At 45.6% G+C, this 27,047-nt stretch overlaps 1 protein-coding gene across 1 annotated transcript; it reads right to left on the reverse strand.

Annotated features, from left to right (window-relative positions):
- Positions 1-4,307: 4,307 nt before the first annotated feature.
- OGFR (opioid growth factor receptor) lies at positions 4,308-25,674 on the reverse strand. The gene is made up of 8 exons (XM_053250057.1): positions 25,248-25,674; positions 17,940-17,984; positions 17,060-17,122; positions 14,463-14,550; positions 10,830-10,908; positions 9,217-9,283; positions 7,388-7,536; positions 4,308-6,285 (listed from the first exon to the last, which is right to left on the reverse strand). Exons 1-8 carry the CDS (start codon positions 25,533-25,535, stop codon positions 4,815-4,817), a joined length of 2,250 nt encoding a protein of 749 aa, XP_053106032.1. The 5' UTR covers positions 25,536-25,674; the 3' UTR covers positions 4,308-4,814.
- Between the last annotated feature and the right edge of the window lie 1,373 nt (positions 25,675-27,047).

Raw genomic sequence — 27,047 nt, forward strand, 5'->3', positions numbered from 1 at the left:
AGTGTCTGATGTGGAGATGACCACTGACTCCTCTTGTGTGGTTAGGTTGGATCAGTTCCAGTTTTGAGACTCCTGAGGATGTGGATGAGCTGCTTGGAGCCATGCAGCCTACTACCTGTTCTCTTGACCCTTGCCTGACATGGCTTATACTATCTGGCAGGGGGCTGTTGTAGAAGGCCTGGTAGAGATTATAAATGCTTTCCTGAGGGAGGGCAGGATGTCTCCTTGTCTTAAGGAGACAATTATTAGACCACTTTTGAAGCCTGCCTTGGATCCCTCAGAGCTGAGTAACTACAGGCCTGTCTCCAACCTTCCGTGGCTGGGCAAGGTAATTGAGTGGGTGGTGGCCTCCTAGCTCCGGACAGTCATGGAAGAAACCGATTATCAAGACCCATTTCAGACTGGCTTTTGGGAAGGCTATGGGGTGGAGACTCCCTTGGTTGGCCTGATGGATGATCTCCAATTGGGAATTGGCAGAGGGAGTGTGACTCTGTTGGTCCCTTGGACCTCTCGGTGGCTTTCAGTACTATCAACCATATATTTTTTTTTATTATTATTAACACAGTCAGACAGGTGTTATTGACTGGTTTGTTTTATCCAGACATTGAGTCCTTCCCAAGGACCTGGGATGGCTGAATTTTATTATTATTATTATTATTTGATTTTTATGCCACCCTTCCAAAAATTGCTCAGGGCAGTTTACACAGAGAAATAACAAACAAATAAGATGGAACCCTGTCCCCAAAGAGCTCACAATCTAAAAAGAAACACAAGATAGACACCAGCTTTTAACAGTCACTGGAAGTACTGTGCTGAGGGTGGATAGGGCCAGTTACTCTCCCCCGCTAAATAAAGAGAATCACCACGTTAAAAGGTGCCTCTTTGCCAGGTTAGCAGGGTTCTGGAGTATCTGGGGTTCTGCAGTATCCTTCTGGAGCATCTGAGGGGGTGGGGAGTCACTGCTTTGCAGTGGTTCCACTCCTGTCTTGCAAGCAGGTTCCAGATGGTGTCCCTTGGAGACTGTTCTTCAAAATCTGCTGATGACACCCAAATCTATTTCTCCATGTCAACATCATTGGGAGAGGGCATAACCTCCCTAAATGCCTGCCTGGAGGCCGTGATGGGCTGGATGAGGGATAAGAAACTGAGACTGAATCCAGGTAAGACGGAGGTACACATTGTGCGGGGTCGAAACTTGGGAGATGAGTTTGATCTGCCAATTCTGAGTGGGGTCACACTTCCCCAGAAGGAACAGGAATGCAGTTTGGGGGTGCTTCTGGATCGAAGCCTCTCCCTGGTGTCCCAGGTTGAGGCAGTGGCCAGTAGTGATGTGCACGGACCGGTTCGCAGGCCATTCTAAAGGCTGACGAAAGCTGCCGCCCCAAATGCTTTTCGAAAAAGGAGCACTGGTGGGGAAAAAGGAGAGGGAGGGGTAAGTGCACCCTCCCCTGCCCTTAAAGAGCCCCCCACCTGGCTGTGAACGGGAGTACCGCGGTTCCGTGCACACCATTAGTGGCCAGAAGTGCCTTCAATCAGCTTTGGCTAATACACCAGCAGAGTCTGTTTGATAAACGACCTTAGGACAGTGGTACATATGCTGGTAACCTCCAGACTGGATTACTGCAATACACTCTATGTGGGGCTGCCTTTGTATGTATCCTGGAAACTACAGCTGGTTCAGAATGTGGCAGCCAGGTTGGTCTCTGGGTCATCTGGGACAGACCATATTACTCCCATATTGAAACACTGGCTGCCGATAATTTCCAGGTAAAATACAAGGTGCTGCTTATACTCTATAGAGCACTAAACAGCTTGGGTCCTGGTCATTTAAGCGAACATCTTCTTCATCATGAACCCCACCACCCATTGAGATCATCAGGAGAGGCCCGTCTGCGGTTGCCACCAGCTTGTCTGGTGGCTACTTGGGGACAAGCCTTCTCCGCTGCTGCCCCGAAGTTTTGGAATGCACTCCCTGCTGAAATAAGAGCCTCCCCATTTTTGACAACTTTTTAAAAAAAATCTTTTAAAACACATTCACCCAAGCTTTTAATTAAATATACTGTTTTAACATTGTTTTAAAATGTAAAATTGTAAGATTTTTTTCTGCTGTAATTTTGTTTTTTGTAAACTGCCCAGACACATATGTTTTGGGAGTAGGTTAAATAAAATAGTTTTTTTTTAAAGGGAGGTAGGGGCAGGCCAGTTTCCAGGTGAGGGTGCTTGCCTCTCCTGTTCCTCTTTCGAGGATTCCCTTGGCTGGAGGGGGCTGCCAGCAACTGTTAATTTTCATCCTTATGCAAATGACTTTATAGTCTGAACCTCCTTCCAAGAATTGTATTCCCTGTGCACAATGCCAAGAAAAGTTGATTCTCACTGCTGCAGGGTGCAGACACCAAGTTGACGGGGAGGGGACAACTGATGAGTGGGCATAGGTCCTCCCTGCTAAGCCGGCTGGAGAGTGGTGTGTTCCTGGAAAAGTTGCCCTCCCTTTGCTCTGGCCAACTGTAGCGGCCAGTTAGCTGGGATGGTGTCCCTCCATGCCCTCTCCTCCAGGGGAGCACCTCTACTCACTGGCAGTGCTCCAGCAGAGTGCCGGACACCGGACAAGGTGCTTTCCAGGATGCTCTGGAGTCCTTGGATTTGCCTAATGGGCTCTAATCTAATTCCAGAGCTCAGGTGGGGCTTGCCGATTACATAGCTCACCTGCATGTGCCGTCTTGGACAGCCTCTTTCTGGTTGGCTGTGTGTCCCGCCCCCAACGTGATCTGCAGGCCAGGCAGGCTGTGACCTGGCTGAACAACAGGGAAGGGGTTAAGGTGCTTGCCACTCACTCGGACATGTTCCACCTTCCTGGGCAGGCTGAGCAGTTCTGAAGGGCTCTGGAAGGTCCTGCAGGCATCTGAGTGCGCTGGGAGCTGTTGCAGCTGCCCATTGTGCCTTTGGGGCCAATGGGACTGGAGAAGGTGATGTTGTTGCAAGTCCATGGGAGGCATCTCCGGACAGGAGCAGAAACACAAGCAGTCATCAGTGGCAAAGTTTGCTGCCTGGGGCCACTCCAGCTTATTTGTGGCAGGAAGCAAGGAAAACCTCCACCATGTTATTTGGCTGTCTGCTTTATAAAGTTCCTGTGATAGATCTTATCTGGGTCTAGAGAAACAGCTGCTGTTGGGGGAAAACTGAATACACTGGTTTAAGTAAAACAGGCAAGATCCTGTTGTGAGTGAGACAATATGGAGAGCCAGGGAAAGCCAAAGTCTTTGTTGCAATTTTAGTAAAGTTGATGCTTTAAAAATATTCTATCAATTATTGGAATAATAGAATATAGGATAATGCAAAACCATTTGCTTTGCTTGCAACAATTTAAGATGACTTAAAGATATAGCATGTTCTGTCTCATATGCAAGTATATGTGGCTGTAACTGAATATAGAGGGTGTGTGTGCACACATACATGTACTTGGGATAGGTGTGTACATGTATGTTTCCTGCTAACTGAGCAAAGAGTCACTTTTTAAAATTGGTGATTCTCTTTATTGAGCAGGAGGAGAACAACTGGCCCTATCCAGTCCCAGCACAGCATCCCTCCAGCAGCTGTTGCTGGTGCCAATTTTATGTTTGTTTTGTTTTTTTAGTTTGGGAGCTCATTGGGGAATAAAGATCCATCTTTATATCTATGTAAATCGCTTTGGGTACTTTTGTTGAAGAGTGGTATATTTTCATTGTATTTGTGTGTGTTTAAATATTTGTATTTGTGTATTGTATTTAAATATTTGTATATAGTGGGAGAAACGTGTTATTTTGGAACCATAAATACTCCCCCCCCCCCAAAAAAACCCCAACCCAAAAACTTGTATGAAATTCTTATCTTATAGGTTTAACATTCTGAAGGGTTACGATAGGATTTATATAGGACTGCTATAAGCATTTGTTTACGGCTAAGCCATTTTAATAGTGCATATTCTGTTCAAATTATAAGAGTCAAATCTACATTATGGAGTTATTAAAACAAGATAACGTGCAAAGTATTCTGAACATTTAAAAATAATATATAATGTTAAAAGTATATTTTCCTGCATCACAAGGAGAGGACACAGGAAGAGAGCACAGTCAGGAACGATTTGGGCCACACACACATACACAAAGACTGGGGCATAGGGGGAAGAAAGCAGCTGCCGTTCCCCATTTCTGACATTTTAAAAAAGCTGCATCGAATGTCTCAAAATACAATTCTGCAAAAGCTTTGCAGGGTATTTAGCCATTTCTCCAAAAGAGCATGCAGTTTAAAGATGAAGAAAGGAAACCAGAACCTTTGCATCCAAAAGTTAAGTCTTTTATTTATTACAGTAAAACAAGGTTAATTTAACAATAGATTCTTTTGGGGAAAACACTGGAAAAAGACGCCCACAAAGTGGCTTAATTCATAAAACTTTCATTGCTAAAAAAACAACAAAACCAAAAAAACCCAAACACCTCCCCCCTGCCCTCATGTCTCTTAACCAGAGCTGTCTGGAATCATTCAAAGAGAAAAGCATGGAAATTCCTTCCTTTAAAAAACTCAAATCATCAAGAAAATGCAAGTCACCAACTTAGATTGGGAGTATTACCCATCCTGAATCCTTTCCGCACCAATAAAGATAACCACCTTGGGATCTCATCTGCGACAAACTCTTATTAAAAAAACAAAGACTAACCACTCCTAAAAAGTCACACATGCACACACACGCACAGGCAGGCAATGGACTGGAGCGGTTCTGAACTACTCATGAGAAGGTCTGTCCTATTACCTTCTTTTAGAAGCAGCAGAATAGTCTCACCTTATTTGAGATCCAACCCTCCTTCTTCTGGCTTTCCTGCAGGGTTTTTACTCTCTGCTGCTTTTAGTGCTTTATTCATATCTGCCTCCTCCTCTACCTGTTTTCCTGCCTCTCCTCCTTCCGGTTCTGCACTACCACCTCCCTCCTCCTCCTTTTTACCGGCTGAAAGAATTTCCCTAGATTCCAATTCCTCACCTTCTATTGTGGAGGTAGTCTCTTGCTCAGTCCCTTGGACTGGAACAGAGCAATCTGATGGAAGCCCAGGCTCAGTAGTAGTCTTGGAATTAACCAATAAATCCACATCTACTATTCTGCATTCAGGCAGTGTTTCTATAGAAGAACCATTGATTGTTTTCATTTTATCTTGGCAGCTCTGGTCAGTCCCCTTGGTGCTAGGAACTGTGCAACTTACTATCTGGCCTTGGAAAGAGTCCAGGCTCGTGTCCACCTTTGCTGTCATTTCCGAGGCATCATCATTAGGTGCCATCTTATCGACTTTGCGTCTTTTTATCATTGCATCACGCGGCTCAGCCTCCTTTATATCTATACTGCCCCCGTCGTCTCCTTCAACTGCCAGCAGTTTCGCTTTCTCCTCTGCAAGCAGAAGACTGCATGGACTTTCCTTATCAATCACAACTTCTTCAAGGTTAAAGGAGATCTTCTCGATGTCAGTGGGGCTTTGCAATCCAAAACTTTCCCCACTTAACCGGATCATTTCAAGCTTCCTCTTCTTGGATTCCTTCAGACTTTCGCTGTCTTCATTCCCAGACTCACCTGCAAGACCTTCTCTTTCCAACTGGAGAGACAAAGCAGGCGTGCTTTCTCGATTGCCACCCTCCTCTGTCTTGTCTTTTGCGGCTGGCACAAGACTGCTGGACTTGTGTGCCATTTCTGAAGCCTCAGGTTTGGTCGCAGGCCCCATCTGGGGTTCTGTATCGTCATTAGCCTGTTCTCCGTCACCTTCTTTTGTGGAGGTAGTTTCTATCTCATTAGCTTTGTCTGGCACAGGGTCATTGGATGGAACATCCGGCTTGGTACTAGCTTTGGCAACAGGCACAGTCAGATCACCAGCAGCATGGCCAGTTGTGCAAGTCTGATTTGGAGGCGCAGTTTCATCTTCTCTCACAGCGTCTCCATCTCTAGCAGCCTCTTGCTCTTCCTCGGGTCTCTGGCTGGCTGGGAGCTCCAAGGACAGAGGCCTGAATTTCAGGAGTCTCTTGCGAGGGCCCCAGACAAATTCGTGCTTCGGTTCAAAGTGCTGCCATGCAAAGTGAACTAGCTCCCGCCGCTGCCGCCTATTTCGGACGGTGAACATGAAGTAATCCAAGGCACTCTGCAATACCCGAGGGAGCTTCTGATGAACCAGGGTCTCCCTCAAAAAGAACTTCACCAGGTGCACTTGATAGTGTTCATACCCCATCTCTCCCAGGCATTTCAAGATACGAGTGATCCTTAAATTATTATGGTTATACCTGTGGGGTGGGGGAGAGAACCAGATAAAGTCAGTATGTGACAAAAATACACTGGGCTGGTTCAGGTGCCACACAGAACCTTCGTTAATGCTGAGCTCCGCAGCTCCGCGTGATGTCCCTCAACCACAGGAGCGCCCCCGCCTCCCACCCACTTCTTTTCTAAGATTGGTTGGGCTGGATGTCATGATGTGTCCTGACTCATTCGAACCTACTTGCTTCAGAGAACCCAGGATCTGAACCCAACTTCAAGTGAGTTTCAGTTCTGAAAAAAGTAGGTAAGAAAGAGGTTTTGGTCAGAAGTTGGGCAGTTTGGATGTTAAGACCAGGTTCGGCTTACTTGAATCTGGAAAGAACACAAGAACAGCCCTGCTGGATCAGGCCCAAGGCCCATCTAGTCCAACATCCTTTTTCACATAATGGCTCACCAGATGCCACTGGGAAACCCACAGGCGGGAGCCGAGGGCATGCCCTCTCCTGCTGTTACTCCCCTGCAACTGGTACTCAGAGGCATCCTGCCTCCGAGGCTGGAGGTGGCCTATAGCTTTCAGACTAGTAGCCATTGATAGACCTTTCCCCCATGAAGTTATCCAAGCCCCTCTTAAAGCCATCTAGGAAGTAGATGCTTGCACAGGGTGTGTGTTGTCCACTGAGTGGTACTAAAGGTAGCTAAAAAAAGGTAGCTATGAAGCAGATTCTGGAAAGGCACAGGTAAGAATATGTTGATCTGGTCTGCAGATTCATACACAGCGGTGGGCAGATTAACAAAAAAGCAGCAAGTTTCTAGACCTCACTATGAGAATTAGCTAAAAATGCATGGTTTCTACTTCATGCTTACATTCTTTTAAAAACAAAACCCACTGTTTTGATTGTGCTCACCATAGCAAACAAAGGTCCCAGCACAGGGGTGGCTACAGCAGCAGCTTGTCCTAATGAGCCAGGGGACACCAAACAAGGTTCCTCAGGTTCCTGGCAGCCCAATTGTGACTGTTTCTCCCATCGTGCTCTGCCCCCAAGTTAACGAGAATTGCATTGCCTGCAGGCTGACCATTCATCAGGGAGAGCTGGGTGGGCTCAAATGGGTTGAATCGGTTGAGCAACTCACCGGTTGAGGTTCTGGAACCTCTCGGACCAATTCTCCGCTCTTCTCAGTTCTCCTGTTTCCTCATCAATCATCTCAATGCCATAAAATCCCAGCATGAGCTTGTAAGCCTGGATGAACCTCCTCATGACTTGCTTTGATTTTCTGAAGGCCTGAAAGTGTCAAAACAAAAACAAAAGCCTAGAGGTGTGGAACTGGAAAGAAAGCCACAAGTGTCAGGAAGCAAAATCAGACACAGCATGGGAGTTGAAATGACACTGACTGCTTGCTAAGAAATTCTGGACCAACCAAAGTAGGTATTTTTTCACACAACACATAACCAGCCTATGGAACTCTCTGCCACAAGATGTGGTGACAGCTACCAGCCTGGTTGGCTTTGAGAAGGGCTTAGATAAATTCATGGATGACAAGTCTCTCAGTGGATTTGAGGGCTATAGGCCACCTCCAACCTAAGAGGCAAGATGGCTCTGAATACTAGTTGCAGGGGAGCACCAACAGGAGAGAGGGCATGCCCTCAGCTCTTGCCTGTGGGCTCCCCAGAGGCATCTGGAAGGTCGCTGTGTGAGACAGGATGCTGGACTAGATAGGCCTTGGGCCTCATCCAGAAGGGCTGCTCTAGTGTAAAAACAAAATACACCAGCAGTAACAGGCACAGGAGGAGAGGGTGGATACAAATCATGACCGTGGCACTGGGAAAGGAGTTAAAAAAACAACCACCCCCTGCTTCCTCCTCACATATCATTTCCCCAAGGAAAGTCACCCCAAAGCTGCCTTTTGACCTGCAAGACAAATGGCAGTGTGTGTGTGTGTGTGTGTGTGTGTGTGTGTGTGTGTGTGTGTGTGTTGAGGGGGCGGAATGCAATTGTCACCAGGAAAACAGGTTAGAGAGAAAAGGGTTAACCCTACCAGCAGCACGGTTGCAATCTGAACACCCCCCTCCCCACTAACCAGATTAATTTGTATTAAAAGTGAGAGAACCAAGTCTCCTGTTTGTCTAGCGGGGCCCCAAGACTACCCCTATTCAGAGCAGTTAGATTTGAACCAGGCTCCTAGGAAGAGGGGCAGAGTACAGAATGAAGGCAAAATGATAACGACAGGCACCCAAGTCCACAGGAAGGTTTGCTGAGGATGAGCAAGTGGAGTTAAAAGGCGAGCAGGATACAGCAGAGGAGGAGGAGTTGTGCACATCCTGCAGGAGGCAGAGTGCCCGTAGCCGTCTTGTTTAGTTTTACATTTATATCCTGCTCTCCTTCAAGGAACTCCAAGTCTTGGTAATGGCTGATCCTCACAACAACCCTGTGAGGTACACTAGGCCGAGAGGGGAGGGATTGGCACAGAGTGAGTTTCACGGCTGGATGGGGATTTGAACTCTGGCCTCCCTGGTCCTATTCCAACCCCTACATCATACCAGCTCTCTGCTTAGATTGAACTCTAAGGGGCTCAAGGGAAGAATAGGCAACAAGCTTTCTCTGGAGTAAGTGATAGGAGCAAGACATCTTCACCCTACTGAGAAGTCAGAGGAAGCACCCTCTGGATTTCATGGGTTCAGAAGTCAATGCTGGGGTTGGTGAATATGAGCAGGGCGTCTCCTGATAGCAGTAGTTGTTGGACAACAACTCCCATCATCCCCAGTGGTTGTTGGACTACAACTCCCATCATCCCCAGCCACAGTGGCCAATAGTCAGTACTGACAGGAATGCAGACGCACTGCATTTGAACCATCACAGCCAGATATGGTCCCGTTTCAGCAGAGGTGGGGAAAGGGGGCAGAATAGTCTAAAAGTATGGAGCGGGGAGATCTTAAAGCTGATCTTCAAAAGCAGGAGCCCCACCTGGATCTCTGCGCGCGTCAGAAGCCGTGCCCGCCAGTTCATCCCCTGCTCACGCAAAGGAAACAACCTGGAAAGAAGGAAGGAATAGTTTGCCAGTCGAAACAGGGCAGAGAGCATGAACGAAATGATTCCTATTTGCAAAGTGGCAGTGCTACATTTGGAGAACAGAACAAAAACCAAGTGTGAGAAACTGTTTACTTTTAGGCAGAACTTCTTGTCTGTTCAGTACAACACAGCCCACCCTATTCCTTTGGTTCAGGACAAATGATACGGATTTAGAAGGGATAATTACATACATAGAAGACATTTAGTATTGACTGCTGGGAATCGAAGGGTTGCTGGGGTTCTTCCACATTACATCGGAACCCTAATTTTGGCAGTCATACTCAAGACACCGGACTACTAGAAAAGTTTGAGAACAGGACCTTTCATTTATCAAGCCGTATACCCCACTGCACCCTAAAGGGCGGGCGGGGCGGGGAGTTGCTGTGTGTCAGGAGAGGACGGGTACAATAATACATCAGACATAGACAACAAATTATACAGAATTCAGATATGAGATCTATCATACAGTACACCAACAAAGTAAACATTTTATGGTGGGATCTAGAGAGCAGAAATTAATTGTGGGCGGATCTTAATAGCGGACGCCACAAAATTTAACAACCTTGTGTGGAGCAGAAGATTGCTTACTTGTAAGAAGAAGTGCAACATAAAATCCGCCAGTTCGGCCGGGTTAATGTAATAACAAAGCTACGTCAACGGTCATTACAAAAAGGGACAATATAGCAGCACACGGTGGACAGATTCAATCTCGCCTGAACCACAAGGAGAGATCCAACTGGCCAGAGGGAGGATAGGATAATTTGGCTTGCAGAAGACCAAGGGGAGATACGAAAGCTATCTACAAATGGTGTGAGGGCTGTCGTACAGGAGGAGCACACTTTCCCCTCTGTTGCTCCCAAGGACAGGACTAGAACCAATGGATTGAAATTACAAGGAAGCCGATTCAGGCTAGACACTAGAAAGAATTTCCTGATGGTAAGAGCTGTTCAACAGTGGAACGCTCTGCCTCATTCAGTGGCGAGCTCTCCTTCGGTGGACATTTCCAAACCAAAGCCAGACAGCCATCTGTCAGAGAGGTTATAGCCGTTTCCTGCACAGAGCCAGAGGCTGGACTAGATGACCCCCTAGGTCCCTTCCAACTAACATTCTATGGATGTCCCTCTAATGATCAAGACTCCGCAGGTGAATTTTACCTCTCAATAGAGGCCAGAGCAACCCAAGGCATACACGGGGCAGAGTTTTGGGATCCAAATGTTCCATGATGGTGCTTGCCGTGGCAGCCAGGATCACCCATCTCAAAGCAGCACTGCACCTTTCTTTGTGACCCACTTTAACCCTATGGCAGCCAGGGACATTTCTAGAGTGGCAGAATGCAAACCTAACCTAATATTCCATTACAGGCCTACCCAAATGAAGCAAACTACAACCCCTCTGGAAGATGCTCAGGTTTTATCAAACATCTGCAGAGAAGAGAGAAGAGTGTGACTGCCCAAACACGTGCAGCAGTCAAGAACATTTTTCCATGTGCTATTCCAAATGGCACTTACCACTGAATATACGAATGGTTTTCTTCCAGAGTTGCATAGTCATTCTGCCACTTCTTAAGGAGTTCTTCAATAAAGAGACCTAAAAGAGAGGAAATATATACATTACTTACACACACATCCACACACCCAATAGTGAAATGGTGGGGGGGGGGGAGAGTAGAATCGCAGGATATGCTTCTAGAGGCAAGGTCTTTAGGGGACAATTGAGTGGCCTTCAGCAATACAGATAGGGCAGAACTAGTCTTGTGGTAGCAAACATGAGTTTTGCTAAGCAGGTTCCACCCTGGTTTGCATTTGAATGGGAAACTACATGTGTGAACACTGTAAGGTATTCCACTTGGGGGGGGGGCTGTTCTGGAAAGAGCATCAACATGCAGAAAGTTCCAAGTTCCCTCCCTGGCAGCATCTCCAAGACAGAGTTGAGAGAGAGTCCTGCCTATAACCTTGGAGAAGTCACTGCCGGACTGGGGAGACAATACTGAGCTAGATGGACCAATAGTCTGACTCGGTATGAGGCAGCTTGCCCTCTGAATAATTACTCTGTGGGCAAGGTACGACTTAGATATAAATACGAAGCCTCTTATTCTGTGCAGCCAAGTTCAGAGCTGTTAGCAAATGGATAGGCACATGCTTCTTCTGTACTGCCCTTGGACCACTTTCAGTGCGCAAACATACAGGTCTTATGAGATCTAATCTATTCCCAGTAGCTCGGTTCCCCAAGTCACTGGCTGACTCCCAGTTCTTAGCAGACAGCTGCATGCCTCAGCACCTTGTGACAGTTTCAGGAGGCTCATGGCACAAAGATGTACTTCTTGCAAAGCTCACTAGAGTGCGTGCTGCTGAGATTGAATCTCCCTTGTCCAGCTAATGGACTAGACTGGGTCATAAATATTCTGTAATCATGCCCTGCAATTTGTTAGGCCTGTGCAAATTCAGATTCGAAGATTCAGATTTTATCCAGAATTGCCCCAAATTGTTAGAAATCAGTAAAATCTGAATCTTTTTTTTTTTAAATTGGATCAGTAAAGTCGGAATTCTGAAATATCAGAATTCTGGAAATACTTCACAATTTCAGAATTAGCAAAATGGAATAGGATTTCCATTTTTCATCAATAAAGGGTTCTTCAGTTTCAGAAGTTGTTTTGTTTTTTTAAAAGGAGTTCTAGCTTAACACAAGCCAGATTTCACAATTTTTAGCCATTTTTAATTTCCCCCCAAATCTGGGGATTGACCCATTGGGGGGAAAAAGTACAAGTCCTTACAAGGTATGCCAGATTTCATAACCATATGCTCATCCATAACTGAAATAATGGGGGGGGATGCAAAAGGGGCATGCTGTTACCCCTTTCATGAAGGCAAAGGGCAGATTCATCCACATGGGGATGGAATGATGGTCCAATAAGAGTCTCCAGTTTCCAAAGTTTTTGTAAAATTCTGGCTTGTTTTAAACCAGATTTCATCATTTTTAAAAGGGAAAAAAAAGTCACCAAAAATCAGGGAATTGACCAATTCTCTTTAAATTTATTACAAGAGGCCCTGACCCTCCCTTCCTCACATGAGTGGCAAGTTTCAAGGCTCTAGGACCAACCAGTGATTTTTAGTGTATTTGTTTTGATTTCCTCATTCACTTCTATGAGGGAAAATCTGAATTTGGATTCTGAATCCGAAGGGTTATCTTAATGGTCCTTTAGGTGAGCTGGTTCCAAGCCATGGAGGGCTTTAAAAAGATAATCAACAACATTTTGATTAAAGCCTGGAAATGGACTGGTAGCCAGTGCTACCATGCAGAAGAGGAGTCAGATGCTCCAGAGAGCAGACTAGCCACAATTTCCAGGAGCCCCAATAACCAACATATTGTATAACTTGCTTTTTCAGATACCACTTAAAATAGTTTACAAAAACTCAGAGACATGGAGTGCCAGCATGGTGTTGCAGTTAAAATGACAGACTAGGACGAGGCACACTCGAGGTCAAATCCCCACTTAGTCATAAAAAGCTCACTGGGTAATCCTTCGGCCAGTCACCATAACTCTATTCACATGTCTGTACATGCATTGAGCATTTCTAGCTCCATTTCAGACAATACACTGTACCTGCCCACATGTATGCATTTCTGTGTGAATGACTATATATACACGTTCATTTTAAAGTGAATGTGTATACAGGCCCACTCGAATGCAGGATACCAACACGAAGTACACTACCATATGTGCATTGAACACAGTGTCTGAATAACTGTAAGTGTACACAGATTGTAACTATAGTGAACACAATCCTTGAATGTTGCTTCTGTACAGTTTATACATACACAGATCTGTACACACATTATGTTCAACGCATGTACACTGGTACATGCACTCGGTTCGTGCACATATCTAGTGTCAGGAGGACGGGAAAAGCGATATTCTGCTAGCCTTGATTTGGGTAGGAAGGCGTCAGTCAACACAGATCACATGCCCACTACTGTAAAGAGTGGAGGAAAAGCATGCCTTCACCATCCTACCCATACAATCACTTCCCCCTCCTCCTCCTTTGATATTTGCTCACACAAAAACGTTTTTCATGAGCACACACAGCTCAAAAGGCATGGCCTACCCAGCTGCCAGTTGTGAGAACAAGCCCAGTCTCTGGGCTGAGAGAGGACTTCTAGTCAAACTATCAGGTAATTGCAAAGAAAAAAAGAAGGGTGATGATGGTGACAGGAGAACTGTGTGCACACTGTCCTGTGCTCCTTAGGGAAGGGGTGGACTATGAATGCAATAAAGTGTGTATATGCACTTGCGCAACAGATGCACAAGCCTAATTTGAGAAGAGAACCTTTGCACAATTCTGAAAATCCTTTTGATTTTGCACAACTATGTGATCTGTGAGGGGAGAGCTGGTCTTAGCAGGTGTGAATTGTCCCCTTGCTAAGCAGGGTTGGCCCTGGTTTGCATCTGAATGGTTGACTACATGTGTGAGTACTGTAAGAGATTCCTCTTAGGGGATGGGGAATAACCAATCTGGGAAGATCGGTTGCATGCAGAAGGTTCCAAGTTCGCTTCCTGGCGTCCCCAAGACAAGGCTGAGAGAGACTGCTGGCTGCAACCTTGGAGAAGCCGCAGCCAGTCTGTGTAGACAATACTGAGCGAGATGGACCTATGGTCTGATTTGGTAAAAGGCAGCTTCCTATGTTCCTTCTCTAACTAATTAAACTTTTTTCATTGCACATTCTTAGGATGTCAGCCACTGTGCCCTTGGCAAAGTACCGGTTGTCTGAAAATACCCTTGGTTTCATTCTTGCCCATGAATGGCACAAAGACATCACAGGGCAATGATTAATCCTGGCTTACATCAAGGAAGCGTTTATAAGCACTTGAAGGAGATGGTGGAGTTCCTTGCAGCAACTGAGAACAATGGCTTCCCTGTGCAGATTTAAGTTTGACTCCTGAGGGAAGAAACCTATAAAAAAAGATATAGCCCTCAGGTATTTATGTGAGGAGGGAGACCTGAGTAGCTTGTGTGACTTATTTTCTGCCTGGCAAGAAAAGCTTTTTAGCCAAATACGATTCCCTCTTACATTAGCCCAGTGGAAAAACTTATCCTGGCAGCTGCCGCTTCCCTTTCAAAACAAAACAATAGTGACAGTCGTACCGTGAGGCATAAACTGAATTTCATTTTTGTAAAAGCTCAGATTCCACATTTCCTCCTCTTGGATGTCAGTGTCTGTTTCTTCCAAATCCTGAGGGGTAGAGACATACAAAAGAAGATTTTTTAAACACACACACTAGCTCTGTCATAAGAACCTAAGAACAGCCTTGTTGGATTAGACCCAAGGCCTATCTCGTCCAGCATCCTGTTTCACACAATGGCCCCCCAGATGCCTCTGGGAAGCCCACAGGCAAGAGCCAAGGGCATGCCCTCTCTCCAACTATTGCTCCCCTGCAACTGGTATTTAGAGGCAACTTGCCTCGGAGGCTGGAAGTGCCCTATAGCCACCTAGATTATTTGTTGTCATTCCAGAAAGCTATAACGCCAGAAGAGCTAGAATGATTACTGGAAGAGATGAAGGCCACTGGTCATCAACAAAGAGGTTTATTATTATTTATATATTGCTTTTCAACACAAAAAGTTCTCAAAGCAGCACACACAGAGAAGAAAATGGTTCCATGTTCCCAAAGGGCTCACAACTGAAAAAGAAACACAAGGCAGACACCAGCAACAGACACAGGAATGATGCTGTGCTGGGGATGAATGGAGACAGTTGCTCTCTCCCTGCAATAGGAGAATCACTACATCGAGAGGTTCCTCTTTGCCCCGTTAGCAGAGATAGGGATTCATAAAATGAGTTGCACCCCTACTTCAGGTGGGTTATGCCAATGGTTCCCCCCCCCGCCATTCTCTTTTTAAAAAAAACTCCTCCCCCAATTAAACCAAGAGAAAAGTATACCAAAAAGGAGCAAGAGACAGAAAATGAGAGCAGATGCAAAGAATTAGCTTTTAACAGTTGTATGGGAGAGGGTATATCAGCAGAGGCAGTGGCTGACATCCTGACACAAACAGGACAGGTGTGGCACCAGTGCTTCTGAAGAGTTCCAGGCTACTGCTGCACCAGTGCTAGTGTATGTGAATTTTGATTACCTCCCCTTTCGCCAGGATAAAAGCCCTCTGTGTCACTGGAAAATACATCCCCAAGGGCTGCACGACCTTCAGGGACCTATTTTTGGAAAGCACAGAATGTGTTCCGGGGAAGAGGATATCACCAAAATTTGCTACCATTGCTGAGCCAACAATGGAGCTGAGTTAGTTGAACTTTTCAGAAGCACCAGTGCTTTGTTAGTCAGGCTGTTACAGAGTGGCTTACTCTGCCAGACATGGGTAGGGGCATGGGCCAGACTCTGCTCTTCATTCATTACTATGAAAAGAACCTCATTCTTTTATCTGCTTACTCCAGAAAGAGAAGGAGAAGTGTAAACATGTATGAAAAAATTAAGTTTGGGTCCTACTTTGTAGGCTGCCATTATAAGGTGGATCCCAGATCTGAGGAAGCTGAAGCCTAATGACCTAGTTCCACTTCCAATTCAATTGCAGGAAGACTCACTATCAGCTCAGCCCCACCTCCCCCCATCACCCTATACAATCCACAAAATGTCAAAACAAGAGAGCAGCTGTACTGCAGAAAAATACAGAAGGCTGCAACTTTGAGTCAATCAGTTAACCAATAAAGGCATTTTGGCTGCACTCTTGATGAACCAATAGTAATTTTTTTAATTAAAAATAATTTTCTTATAAAAACTGCAAATGGGAGTCATCATTTTAAAAGAAGCATCACTTCTGTGTGAGGGAGAACAATAAATGAGTCTTTTCAGATTATGCTCTTGCTACAATACATACATGTGTATACATAATCTAAAACAGAGTTTCCCAATCATGGGTCCCCAGATGTTGTTGGGGGTACAAATTTCCATCATCCTTAGCCATGATGGCCAAAGGCCAACACGGCTGGGAATGGAGAGAGTTGTAGCCAAGCAGCATCTGGGACTGATGGTTGGAAAACTGCGGTCTAGAAGACAAACAAAATGCATCTTTTCCCCTATGGAAAAAAACGGTCCTCTCATATGCAAATATACTGCATGCATATCTAGTCAGTTAAATAATCAAGAACTAGTGGGCCCGGGTGCAGAGCATCTGGACCTCTGACGGCTTGCCTGACCTGCTTCTCTTCCCACACACCCACAGTTTCTGGCCGGCTTTCAAGCCAGCCCGTCCCCTCCTGCCGCCGCCTCACCCCAGCGGCCGGCTCGGCCCGCCGCCACCGCACCCTGGCAGTCGGCTCGGCCTGCTGCTGCCGCCGCCTCACCCCAGTGGCCAGTTCAGCCCGCTGCCACCTCACCCTGGCAGTCAGCTCAGCCTGCTGTCGCTGCCTCAACCTGGCAGCCAGCTCGGCCCGCCGCCTCACCCTGGTGGCTGGTCCCAGAGGACCTATGTTCAGATTGAAGGCTGTGTGTACCAGGGTATGGGCAGCCCAAGAACCACTGCTAAATGCCAATCATGGGGGGAAGCTACAACCTCTCTTACCCACCAACAGAGTCATTTCTGGGTGAGATATTTGGCCTCCATGAGCTCCATGACCAGAAGCTCTCCTATGATGTAAGCTTACCCTGTGGGGACTCAAACCTGACAGGAGTAAATCCTCAGTCAACTGTCTCTGAAGCTTAATGGAGAAAATGCAATGATTGTCAAACCCTTACTGGATAATGCCGCCTGTATCTCTGCATATCTCTCGCTGCCATCCAGTTGCGTCCATTTGTGCTCTAAGAGAGAAGAGGGAGCCCAAGTCAGAAAAATGAAAGCCTAATCTAGATCTGGTGAAGTCATGGTGGGATATACCCCTACCTTCAAGTTGTTCTTGGGTTCAGTTTTCATACTTTCTAATAGGCAGAAACAGTCCAGAAAAGGAAGAACTGGGCCTTCTTATATTAATATTCACATGAACACACAATTCAGGAGTCAAGAGAAATCTGTACTCCCCTTTTGTAAACGCTCCTCCTCTCTCTTTGAATAAATCTCAATCAGCCAGCATTTATATAGCACCTTTGGAGCATTTGAAGAACTTCACATATACAATCTCAGTCAACTTTTCAATTCAGTAATGCAGACCCATATTATTAACTCCATATCACACATGGAGGTCTGAAAAAGAATGGTTTGTCTAATATAACCTAGTGAGTTCATGGCAGAGATGATCAGAGAACTGAACCAAGCACTTCCCAAACCAAAGCTCAGTCTCTTGGACAATTTTCTAAGAGACCCAAGTGTAAAGGATACCAAACACTTTGTTAAACACACTTTAATTGGACGGCTGACATTTTTTTCAAGTAAACATGCTGAAACATCCAAGCTAGTAGGCTTATCACTCACGGTAAGGAAGTGTTTGGTTGACTTTCTTTGCAGCTCAAAACTAGTCCTTCTGCTTGGGAAAGTAAGAACAGCCCCCTGGCACAACAAAATAGCTTGTTCGCCAGAATACCAATTCACATCAGGCTGATCAGCCAAAGGACACAGGGGAAGAGCATCGATTTAGATCAATACTCTGCCTGTGACAAGGCACAGAGGTTTTTACACTCCTACCTTATATCTTCTAGAATTCAGGGGGAAATTTCGCCTTTGATGAGCCTGAAAACAGAACACACAGTTTAAAGTAGAAGTTTAGATACACTGGGAACTTTGGTTTAGGTATCAGAACACACATTTCACATAATTTCATGAATTTTCCTATTCATTTTTCCAGTTAGGTTTTTAATTCTTTCAATAGCCATTAAGCTATCACAGAGTTAGGAGATTAAAAGTTATCTGAAGGTGGGTATCTAAAATGCAGAATGTAGCTGAAGAGTAAGCTTAGATTTCCAAGAGGATCCTCTCTCAAATATTTCAAAAATCCTTATATGGACCAGAAGTTGAATAATGACAGATAGCACGGGTTGCATTCAGAGTGTATAGCTAGCACAATGCATTAAGGAAATGACTCAAATGTGTGGACAGAGAGATGGAAACTGTAAAGGAAGAAAAGCTGATCGGAAGTGGAGCTGGAAGCAATTAAGGCAGGCAGCTGTTGGCCGAAAGGAACATTGGCTGGGCCATAGTGGAGGGGTAGATCAAAAAGCATGAGAAGGACGCCTCTGAATGTTGCAAGGAGCAATGGCAGGAGAGGGGGCATGCCTTCATCTCAAGGTTGTGTGGCTTCCCAAGGCACCTGGTGGGCCACTGTGAGCGCTGGACTATAGGCCTGATCCAGCATGGCTCTTCTTATGTAGAACACACATCTTGCATGTATAAGATCCTAGGTTCAATCCCTGGCATCTTCAGAGGTAAGAATCTCAGGAAGCAGAGCTGGAAGAGAGGCCAAGACTTGGGAGAAGTGCTGCCAGTTAGAAGACAGGATACGGGCTAGTTGGACATGCTTTGCACGCAGAAAGACCCAGTTTCAATCTCTGCCCTGCTTAGCAAGTGCAGAGAAAGAGCCTCTGCCAGAAACCTGGGAAAGCTCCTGCCAATCAGAGTGGACCAGTGATGATCTGTATCTGTCAAGCAGGGGCCACTGTGCCAAAAAAGCTTTCAGCTGAAAGCGGTGACCCACTGTGCTGGCCTCTACACAGGACTGTGTTTTCTTCAGTTCCGGGAGGACCCTTTAAGAGAGAGAGGGCCCTCCCTTAAGAGCTCTAGCGGGGAAGTGCTACACGCTGAAGCAGTCCGTGCACGCCTTCCAAAACGGAGCAGGGGCTCAAGAGGGCTCCATTCCCCTTAATCGAGCCCCCAACACTGGTCAAAAAACAGCACTGCACAGTGAGAATAGTGGTCTCCACATGGTGCCAGGGGGCCTCTAATTTTTTTCCATCTCTGTGCAGAATGAGTTTTGTTCTGGGCGGTAGTATCCAGACAGTGCGTGTGCACATGTGAGTTCAGAATGTGGCCTTCCTGATTCATCCTGAGTGGGATCTGAAATTAACTGAGCGGACATCAAAACACTTGTGAGTGCACACACGCCTTAGAGGGAACAGTGCAGAGGACTGTGCAGAATATTCAGCGTTGGCCAAAGCTTCACACAGGCCCAAACAAGCAATTGGATAGGGAGCCACACTTCGGGCTAATGGGGCGGCCACTAGCCCACAGGGCCTTGCAATCAAGGATGAGACATTAGTGGGCTAGATCAAGGTCTCTTAACCTTGGGCCCCCAGATGTTGTTGGACTACAACTCCCATCATCCCCAGACATGGCCTTTGTGGCTGAGGATGATGGGAGTCGTAGTCCAACATCATCTGGGGGCCCAAGGTTAAGAGACCATGGGCTAGATCAATCAGTGGCTTGACTCTATATAAGCAAATTTCATACATCTACATGACATGAGCCCCACCACTTGTTAAGATCATCTGGAGAGGTTCGTCTGCAGTTGCCGCCAACTCGTTTGGAAGCTACTCAGGAACGGGCATTCTCCGTTGCTGCCCCTGGACTTTGGAATGTGCTCCCTACTGAAATAAGAACCTCCCCATCTCTGGCAACTTTTAAAAAGGCACTGGAGACCCATTTATTCACCCAGACTTTTAATTAGATTTATGGTTTTAAATTTTTGGTTTTAAGCTATCTTAAATGTTAATGATTTTAATTGATTAATTGATTTTAACTGTTTTTATTTTGATGTTAACCGCCCTGAACCATTTTTGGAAGGGTGGAATATAAACCAACCAACCAAAAACATACATATCATATATAAATATAAATAAAAAATAAATTTCGAGTCTGCTGTCTTGCAAGTACTTTTTTTTACTCCTAGCTTGCAGGATGGGAAGGGGAGCTGTTCTCATCTAGGGCTTTAGCACTGACAAATTTAGTCAAGACATCATCCAACAAACAGCTCTCCATTTCCAAGGCTGTTCTACAGTCAGCACAGCTCAAGCCAATCAAATATCAAAAGGGCATGAGTAACCGTCTATCTACAACAACAATCCTGCAACCCGTTTCAAATGGCACCGCTGTCCAGCTAGAAATCCACTCCGGCTGCAGCAGATTACTCAATTCAGTCTACACTGTGTCTATAGCCTCAAATTTCAGTTTCATTTCCCCCAAGTTACAATGCAAAACCAAGAACTGTGTGAGTTTCCATTTCTCCTAGATAGGTGAAGCAAGGTTCTTGTGGACTGCTAATTCGCTTTCCTAGACTAGAAATTATATAGTTACCACCCTGCCCATCCCCTTGAATCTTTCATCACCCAGATGCAAACAATAAAAATGAACCCTGGGATAAAATGTTACAATTAAGATGTAATGCCAGAACCAGAGTTTAGTGTTATGCACAACTGGACATGTACTCTGAGCTTCGGTGCTCCCCTCCTCCTCTTGTGTGCTGCATTTCTTAACTTAATTTCCTATACATAGCAACTATAGACCTGTGGGCATTTATAAGCACAGTACATGCCAATAGTTGTGACTGCACCTTTTCTCTAGATCAAATACAGAAGGAGTGGCCTTGTGGTAGCAAGCGTGACTTGCCCCCTTAGCTAAGCAGGGTCCACCCTGGTTGCATATGAAAGGGAGACTACACGTGTGAGCACTGTAAGATATTCCCCTTCTTAGGGGATGGAGCCGCTCTGGGAAGAGCAGAAGATTCCAAGTTCCCTCCCTGGCTTCTCCAAGATAGGGCTGAAAGAGATTCCTGCCTGCAACCTTGGAGAAGCCGCTGCCAGTCTGTGAAGACAATACTGAGCTAGATGGACCAATGGTCTGACTCAGTATATGGCAGCTTCCTATGTTCCATCTGTTTGCATGCAGAAGGTCCCAGGTTCACCCCGGCATCTTCAGGTAGGGTTGGGAAAGGCTCCTGGCCAGGAGAGCCACTAACAGTCAGTGATGTCAATACGGAGCTAGAGGGGCCAAGGACTGAATATATGGCAGCTTCCTGTGTTCGGCAAGGTATTGATGAGAACTAGTAGACCTGCTTAAAGGTAAAGTGTGCCGTCGAGTCGGTGTTGACTCCTGGCAACCACAGAGCCCTGTGGTTTTGCTTTGGTAGAATACAGGAGGGGTTTACCATTGCCTCCTCCCGCACAGTATGAGATGATGCCTTTCAGCACCTTCCTATATCGCTGCTGCCTGATACAGGAGTTCCCCATAGTCTGGGAAACATATCAGTGGGGATACGAACCGGTAACTTTCTGCTTGTAGGTCAAGCATTTTCCGCTGTGCCTAGCCTCACTAAAATGGCTCACCAGGTGCCCTCAGACCATGTCCCAGGACTATGTTGGGAGAGAAGAATTACTGCACCACTTATTAAGCACTTCCTAGATTGCAAGCACTTACAAGTTGACTTGCATTTAAGAGAAGCATGTACACTCATCCCACTATCCGTATATAGATTGTTTCAGTATTTGAAAACCTAAAGTAAATTTTTGGATGACAGTGGGGAAGAGGAAATGAGCATATGCATCAAAGGCAATGATGTATCTCATGGGCAGGTAACCTTTGGTCCTCCAGTGGTTGTTGAACTACAATTCCCATCATCCCCAGGCATAATTTATCTCAACAACAGCTGGAGTGCCAAACGGTGTCCCCGCTGATTTTTCCCATCTCTGTGCAGAATGTGTTTTGTTCTGGGCGGCAGTATCAAGGCAGTGTGAGCACCCCTGCATTCAGAATGGGGCCTTCTTGATTCAGCCTGGGCAGGATCTAAAATTAACTGAGCGGACATTAAAAAACCTTGTGAGCATGCACACATGTGCACGCCTTAGAGGGAACACTGGTGCCAAAGCTTGCGTACCCCTGCATCATATCAATTCCAACGCTTTCCAAAACTAGTTATCTGTCACCTGCCCTGACAACCCAGAGGAGGAATACGATGTTGGTCATATTTATTTGTACCTCACAGTTGTATACAAGGTGGCTTAGATAAAATAAGAAGAAAACTCAACCAGACAGATTGCTAGAAATGCATTTGTAAGTGTACCACTAGGTGCTTTTAAGAGCCTTTCCCCAGTCTGGCTCTAGCCTCCTTCAGATGTTATGCATTGGTTGGGAGGTAGACTCTTAAGTAATCTCATGAGGTTTTGTCAATTTATTCCAAGCACATCTGTTCAGATGAGTTACATAAGTAATGTGATGATCCAAAGGATAACTGGTGGCCATCTCTTACTGTGAGAATCATAAAGCAGCCAAGAAGCATTTCGTTTTAACATCCTAATAAAAGGAAGGCTGCCCCAGTCTTAAGGCAATGCATCTGACATCCAAAAGTAATCAAGAACTTCCATTAAAATAAATGCAATTTTAAAGAGACAGGCAGACAAGACTATGCACAAACATTTCTAAATGGAACATGACAAAATGAACATGCTTTAGATTCAATCCTTCCCATATATGCACAGTCATGTCCTAAAAGAGCATAGAGATTATGCAACTCTCTCTCAAGGAAGGCTTGCTTGGCTCCAACTTTGCCCACCAACAACTAAAACATATCTTTTCTAGAAAGCTTGTTTAAAAAATTAATTAAGCTCCTTAATATTGTATATTAGGTTGCTATCCACATACACTCTCTTATTTATACCGCCTGACATGTGCATCTCTAGGCAGTGTATGTAAGTTAATACACAATATAAAAAGAGGATAAAATGATTAAAATAATGATATAAAATCAATTAAAAGCCTGAAAAAACTGGTGCATCATAAGGGTTTTTTTAATCCATCTATACCACGTTAAGTGGCACAGCAGGTAAATGCTTGACTAACAAGCAGAAGGTTGCCGGTTCGAATCCCCACTGGTACTGTATCGGGCAGCAGCGATATAGGAAGATGCTGAAAGGCATCATTTCATACTGCGTGGGAGGAGGCAACAGCAAACGCCTCCTGTATTCTACCAAAGAAAACCACAGGGCTCTGTGGGAGCCAGGAGTTGAGATCAACCTGACAGCACACTTTACTTTATCCATCATATATTGTAATATATACACACATAATATATATTATAGTGGCTGATTGACGGTTGCACCATTTAAGTTTTCTTTTAATAAATAAAGGTCTATAATTTTAAGCCTCTTATAAAAACATTGTATAATTACTTTATTTGCTGTCTTATTTGCTAGAAAGGGTTTTATAATTTGTTGCCTTATTTCCTAGAAAGACAGCACGAGAGTGCACAAAATAAAATAATAAAAAGATGAAGAACAATCTCATAGTCAGAACCAGACTAGTTTTCATAGCTAAGCAGAATGTTTGAGCTGGAACTTAGGGCTTTTCTACATGTCTAGCAGAATCACATGGCAGAGTATGTCTGGGCTGCACACTTCAGGCAGTAGACAGGACGGCAAGATTTCTGACTGTGCCCCCATGTTAACCGATCCCCAAACCCATCTTCCTGTGTATAGAAAAGTGGCCTTTGGAACACTTCGGATGGAAAAGGCTAGTCCATGAATCTATCTGTTGAATAGTCAGAGCATCTATCTGTTGAAAAGTAGCCTACTGAGAAGCAGGCTGGGCTAGAATATGTTTTCCTGGAGTGCTAGCTTTCTACATGCATGGAATAAGGTGTGCAAGCATTAAAAATGCAATCCCATGCCTGCAGTTTGAAGCAGAAACCTTGTAACTTGGCCTTAGGAAACTTGAGTTAATCCCAGCTAACTCACTGGGTGGCATTCGGCAATTCTAGGCTGGATTACTGCAATGCACTCTATGTGGGGTTGCCTTTGTACATAGTCCAGAAACTGCAGTTGGTTCAGAACGTGGCAGCCAGGTTGGTATCTGGGTCATCGAGGAAAGACCATATTACTCCTGTATTGAAAGAACTACACTGGCTGCTGATAGGTTTCCGGGCAAAATACAAGGTGTTGGTTATTACCTATAAAGCCCTAAACAGCTTAGGCCCTGGGTATTTAAGAGAATGTCTTCTTCACCATGAGTACCACCACCTGTTAAGATCATCTGGAGAGGTTTGTGTTGCCGCCAACTCATTTGGCAGCTACTCAGGAATGGGCCTTCTCTGTTGCTGTCCCTGGACCTTAGAATGTGTGCTCCCTGTTGAAATACGAGCCTTCCTATCTCTGGCAACTTTTAAAAAGGCACTGAAGACAGGGGCGTAACTACTATTAGGCAAGGGGAGATGGCTGCCGGAGACCCCCACACCTTGAGGGCCCCCCCAGAGGCAAGTCACATGACTATATATTGTGAAGTATGTGTGTGTATCAGCAAGGGGCCCATTTTAAAATTTTGTCTCTGGGCCCACTCCAGCCTTGTTAAACCCCTGACTGAAGACACATTTATTCACCCAGGTTTTTTATTAGACTGATGGTTTTAATATTTTAATGTTGGGATTTTAATGTTTACATGATTTTGTTTAATTGATTTAATGTTTAAATGGTTTTAATTGCAAACCACCCAGAGACACAAGTTTGGGTGGTATAGAAACAGGTTAATAAATAAAGGCTCCCCAGCTGTCATTCAGATTCCAGCAATCCCATGGGCTGCAAAACAGTTGCCAGATAATCTAGGGGGTGGGGCGGGGAATCATTGCTTAAACAAGATACCCTTTGGGAGGCGGGGGGGGGGTGTCACTCATGTTTTATAGAATCTCTCTGAATCCATCTCCACTATGCCTTTGAATTTCACTCCCCCCATTGTTTTTTTATTTACTCCAGAAACTTAATAAGGGGTGGAGAAATCTATGTAACCCATCACCCCGCTTTCCACATCCCCTCCCCGCTTAGCTGCTGCCCCTTTATTACAGAGATCCTGGAAATGGGGGAGGTGCAAATGACTGCAAAACCGCAATGTGGATCCCTGGATCCGTGCTAAGCATGCAAGACGCCCAAAGGGGAACCCGCCTCTTTCTCTCCAGCCACTTGGAAGAAATCAGGTACCACTTACTTCACAAGACAACCACCTCTGGGATAAGGGAGACCTCACCTGGCTACCTCGGGCCCACCTGGCGTTGGACGGCCGCCAGCACCCAGGTGGCTGGGGCTTCTCTTGATTTCCAGCCTCCTCTGTATTTGCTGAGGCTGGAGCCGCCTCCGCTCCCTTCTTTTCCTGCTCTTCCTCCAGCTGCTCTCCATCCCCTTCTTTCTTCTCCTCGTCGTCGTCGTCGCCGTCTTCCCAGGTAGAGTCGTACTCCCAAAAGCCTTCCTCCTCCTCCTCCTCCTCCTCTTCCTCACTTGCCTGGCCGTCTTCCGTCCGCATCAAAAACAGCTCCATCGTCGCCTAAAACCGGCTGCGATGGCTGGGAAGAAAGGAAACCGAAAGAAAAGCGAATCCTGACACAGCCACACCGGGAGGGGGGGAGGAGATACAAAGCGAAAGGCACGTGGGAAGAGGAGGAGGAGGAAGCACATGGCTCCGCCCCGAACGCTCATCGCAGCCGTGATCATTCTGCTGCTCCCTCATTGGCTGAGGAGGTTTCCTTCCGAACGTTGGTAATCTCTCTGTTTCATTTTGGAACGCTTCGGACGGAAGAGGCCGGTTGGTGCCAATCAGGGCATCGCGCTGGCCATATTTCTGGCCGCAGCCCGCGGGAGCTGGTTCTGGTGAGCCGCGTTCTCACGACACGCCAGGGATGAATGCGGGTTCAAGTGACTGCCTGCATGTGCGCGCGCAAAAATAATAGGTAGCCGAGTTAGTCCATTAGGAAGAAAACGAAAACCCCCAAAGTGAAGTCGGCTACTACTATAGTTATATGTCATAGGTCATAACTTATTCATGGGAGCAACCGAAAGGTCCCAAAGTTTTGAGCAAGCTTTCGAGTTCTCCAGAAGTCTTCGTCAGGGTGGATACTAAACGCGGGGGTGGGTGAGAAACGGCCTGGTGGAAGCTTGCGGTTTAGGATCAGGGTGACATGCCAACAACATAGTATACTTAACAGAGCATAAAATGCCAGTTTTGCAGATTAGCAGCCTCAGAGATCCTCATGGCAGGCTCAATCTTCACTGCCCCTTCTTTTCCTTGTGATCTTGGACCACGAAAAGGAACATTCTCACTCTCGGCATTCTCCAAGATCATCAGGTAAAACGTGTGCTTTCCTTCCAAGAGGAATTTACACTACTCGCATATTGGAGTGCTTGAAAAATATTAAACCTATAAAATTTGCTTGACAACGAAGATTCACGTAGGCCATAAACGTAAATTCACAAACATCTTATGGGACTAGCACAAATGGTTGAGTTCTTACATCTGGCCTCCTACAGTTCGTCAAAATATATTAAGAAGTTTTTCAACCTCAGTAGTAACTCCAGTGTGAGTTAATCTTCACAGCGTTTTCCTTTCTCTGCACAAGGATTCCAATACAGCTAAAATAACTGTTTTAAATAAATACTATAGCTGCTTTGGGTAGCCAGCCAAATTGGTCAGATTCGGTGCTCAGAATAGTCCAAATTATGAACTTGTAAGTTTCAAAAAATAGTGGCTGACATAAAGACTAATGCTGCACTCATGCAATGAACAGTTTTTGCACTTTTGTGCCTGTAAGGAAGGTGTTCCACAGCAAGAGGTGCATTGTGGAAATGGATGTTCCCATTCAATTCAAGGACAGGAGTGGGGGAAAGGCAGCTGTGCAGATGCAGCCGTTTGGGTGCTGAGCTGCCACTTCTATTGATGACATGCAAGGGACATCAACTTTGTGACGTGTGCAGGGAGCTCTACTACTACTACTACTATTTATATATAGTCGTATATACAAACACAGTTTCCAAAGTGGTTTCCAAAATAAATAAA

Source organism: Hemicordylus capensis, chromosome 4 (assembly GCF_027244095.1).
Source record: "Hemicordylus capensis ecotype Gifberg chromosome 4, rHemCap1.1.pri, whole genome shotgun sequence".
In the NCBI taxonomy this organism is placed as follows: Eukaryota; Metazoa; Chordata; class Lepidosauria; order Squamata; family Cordylidae; genus Hemicordylus; species Hemicordylus capensis.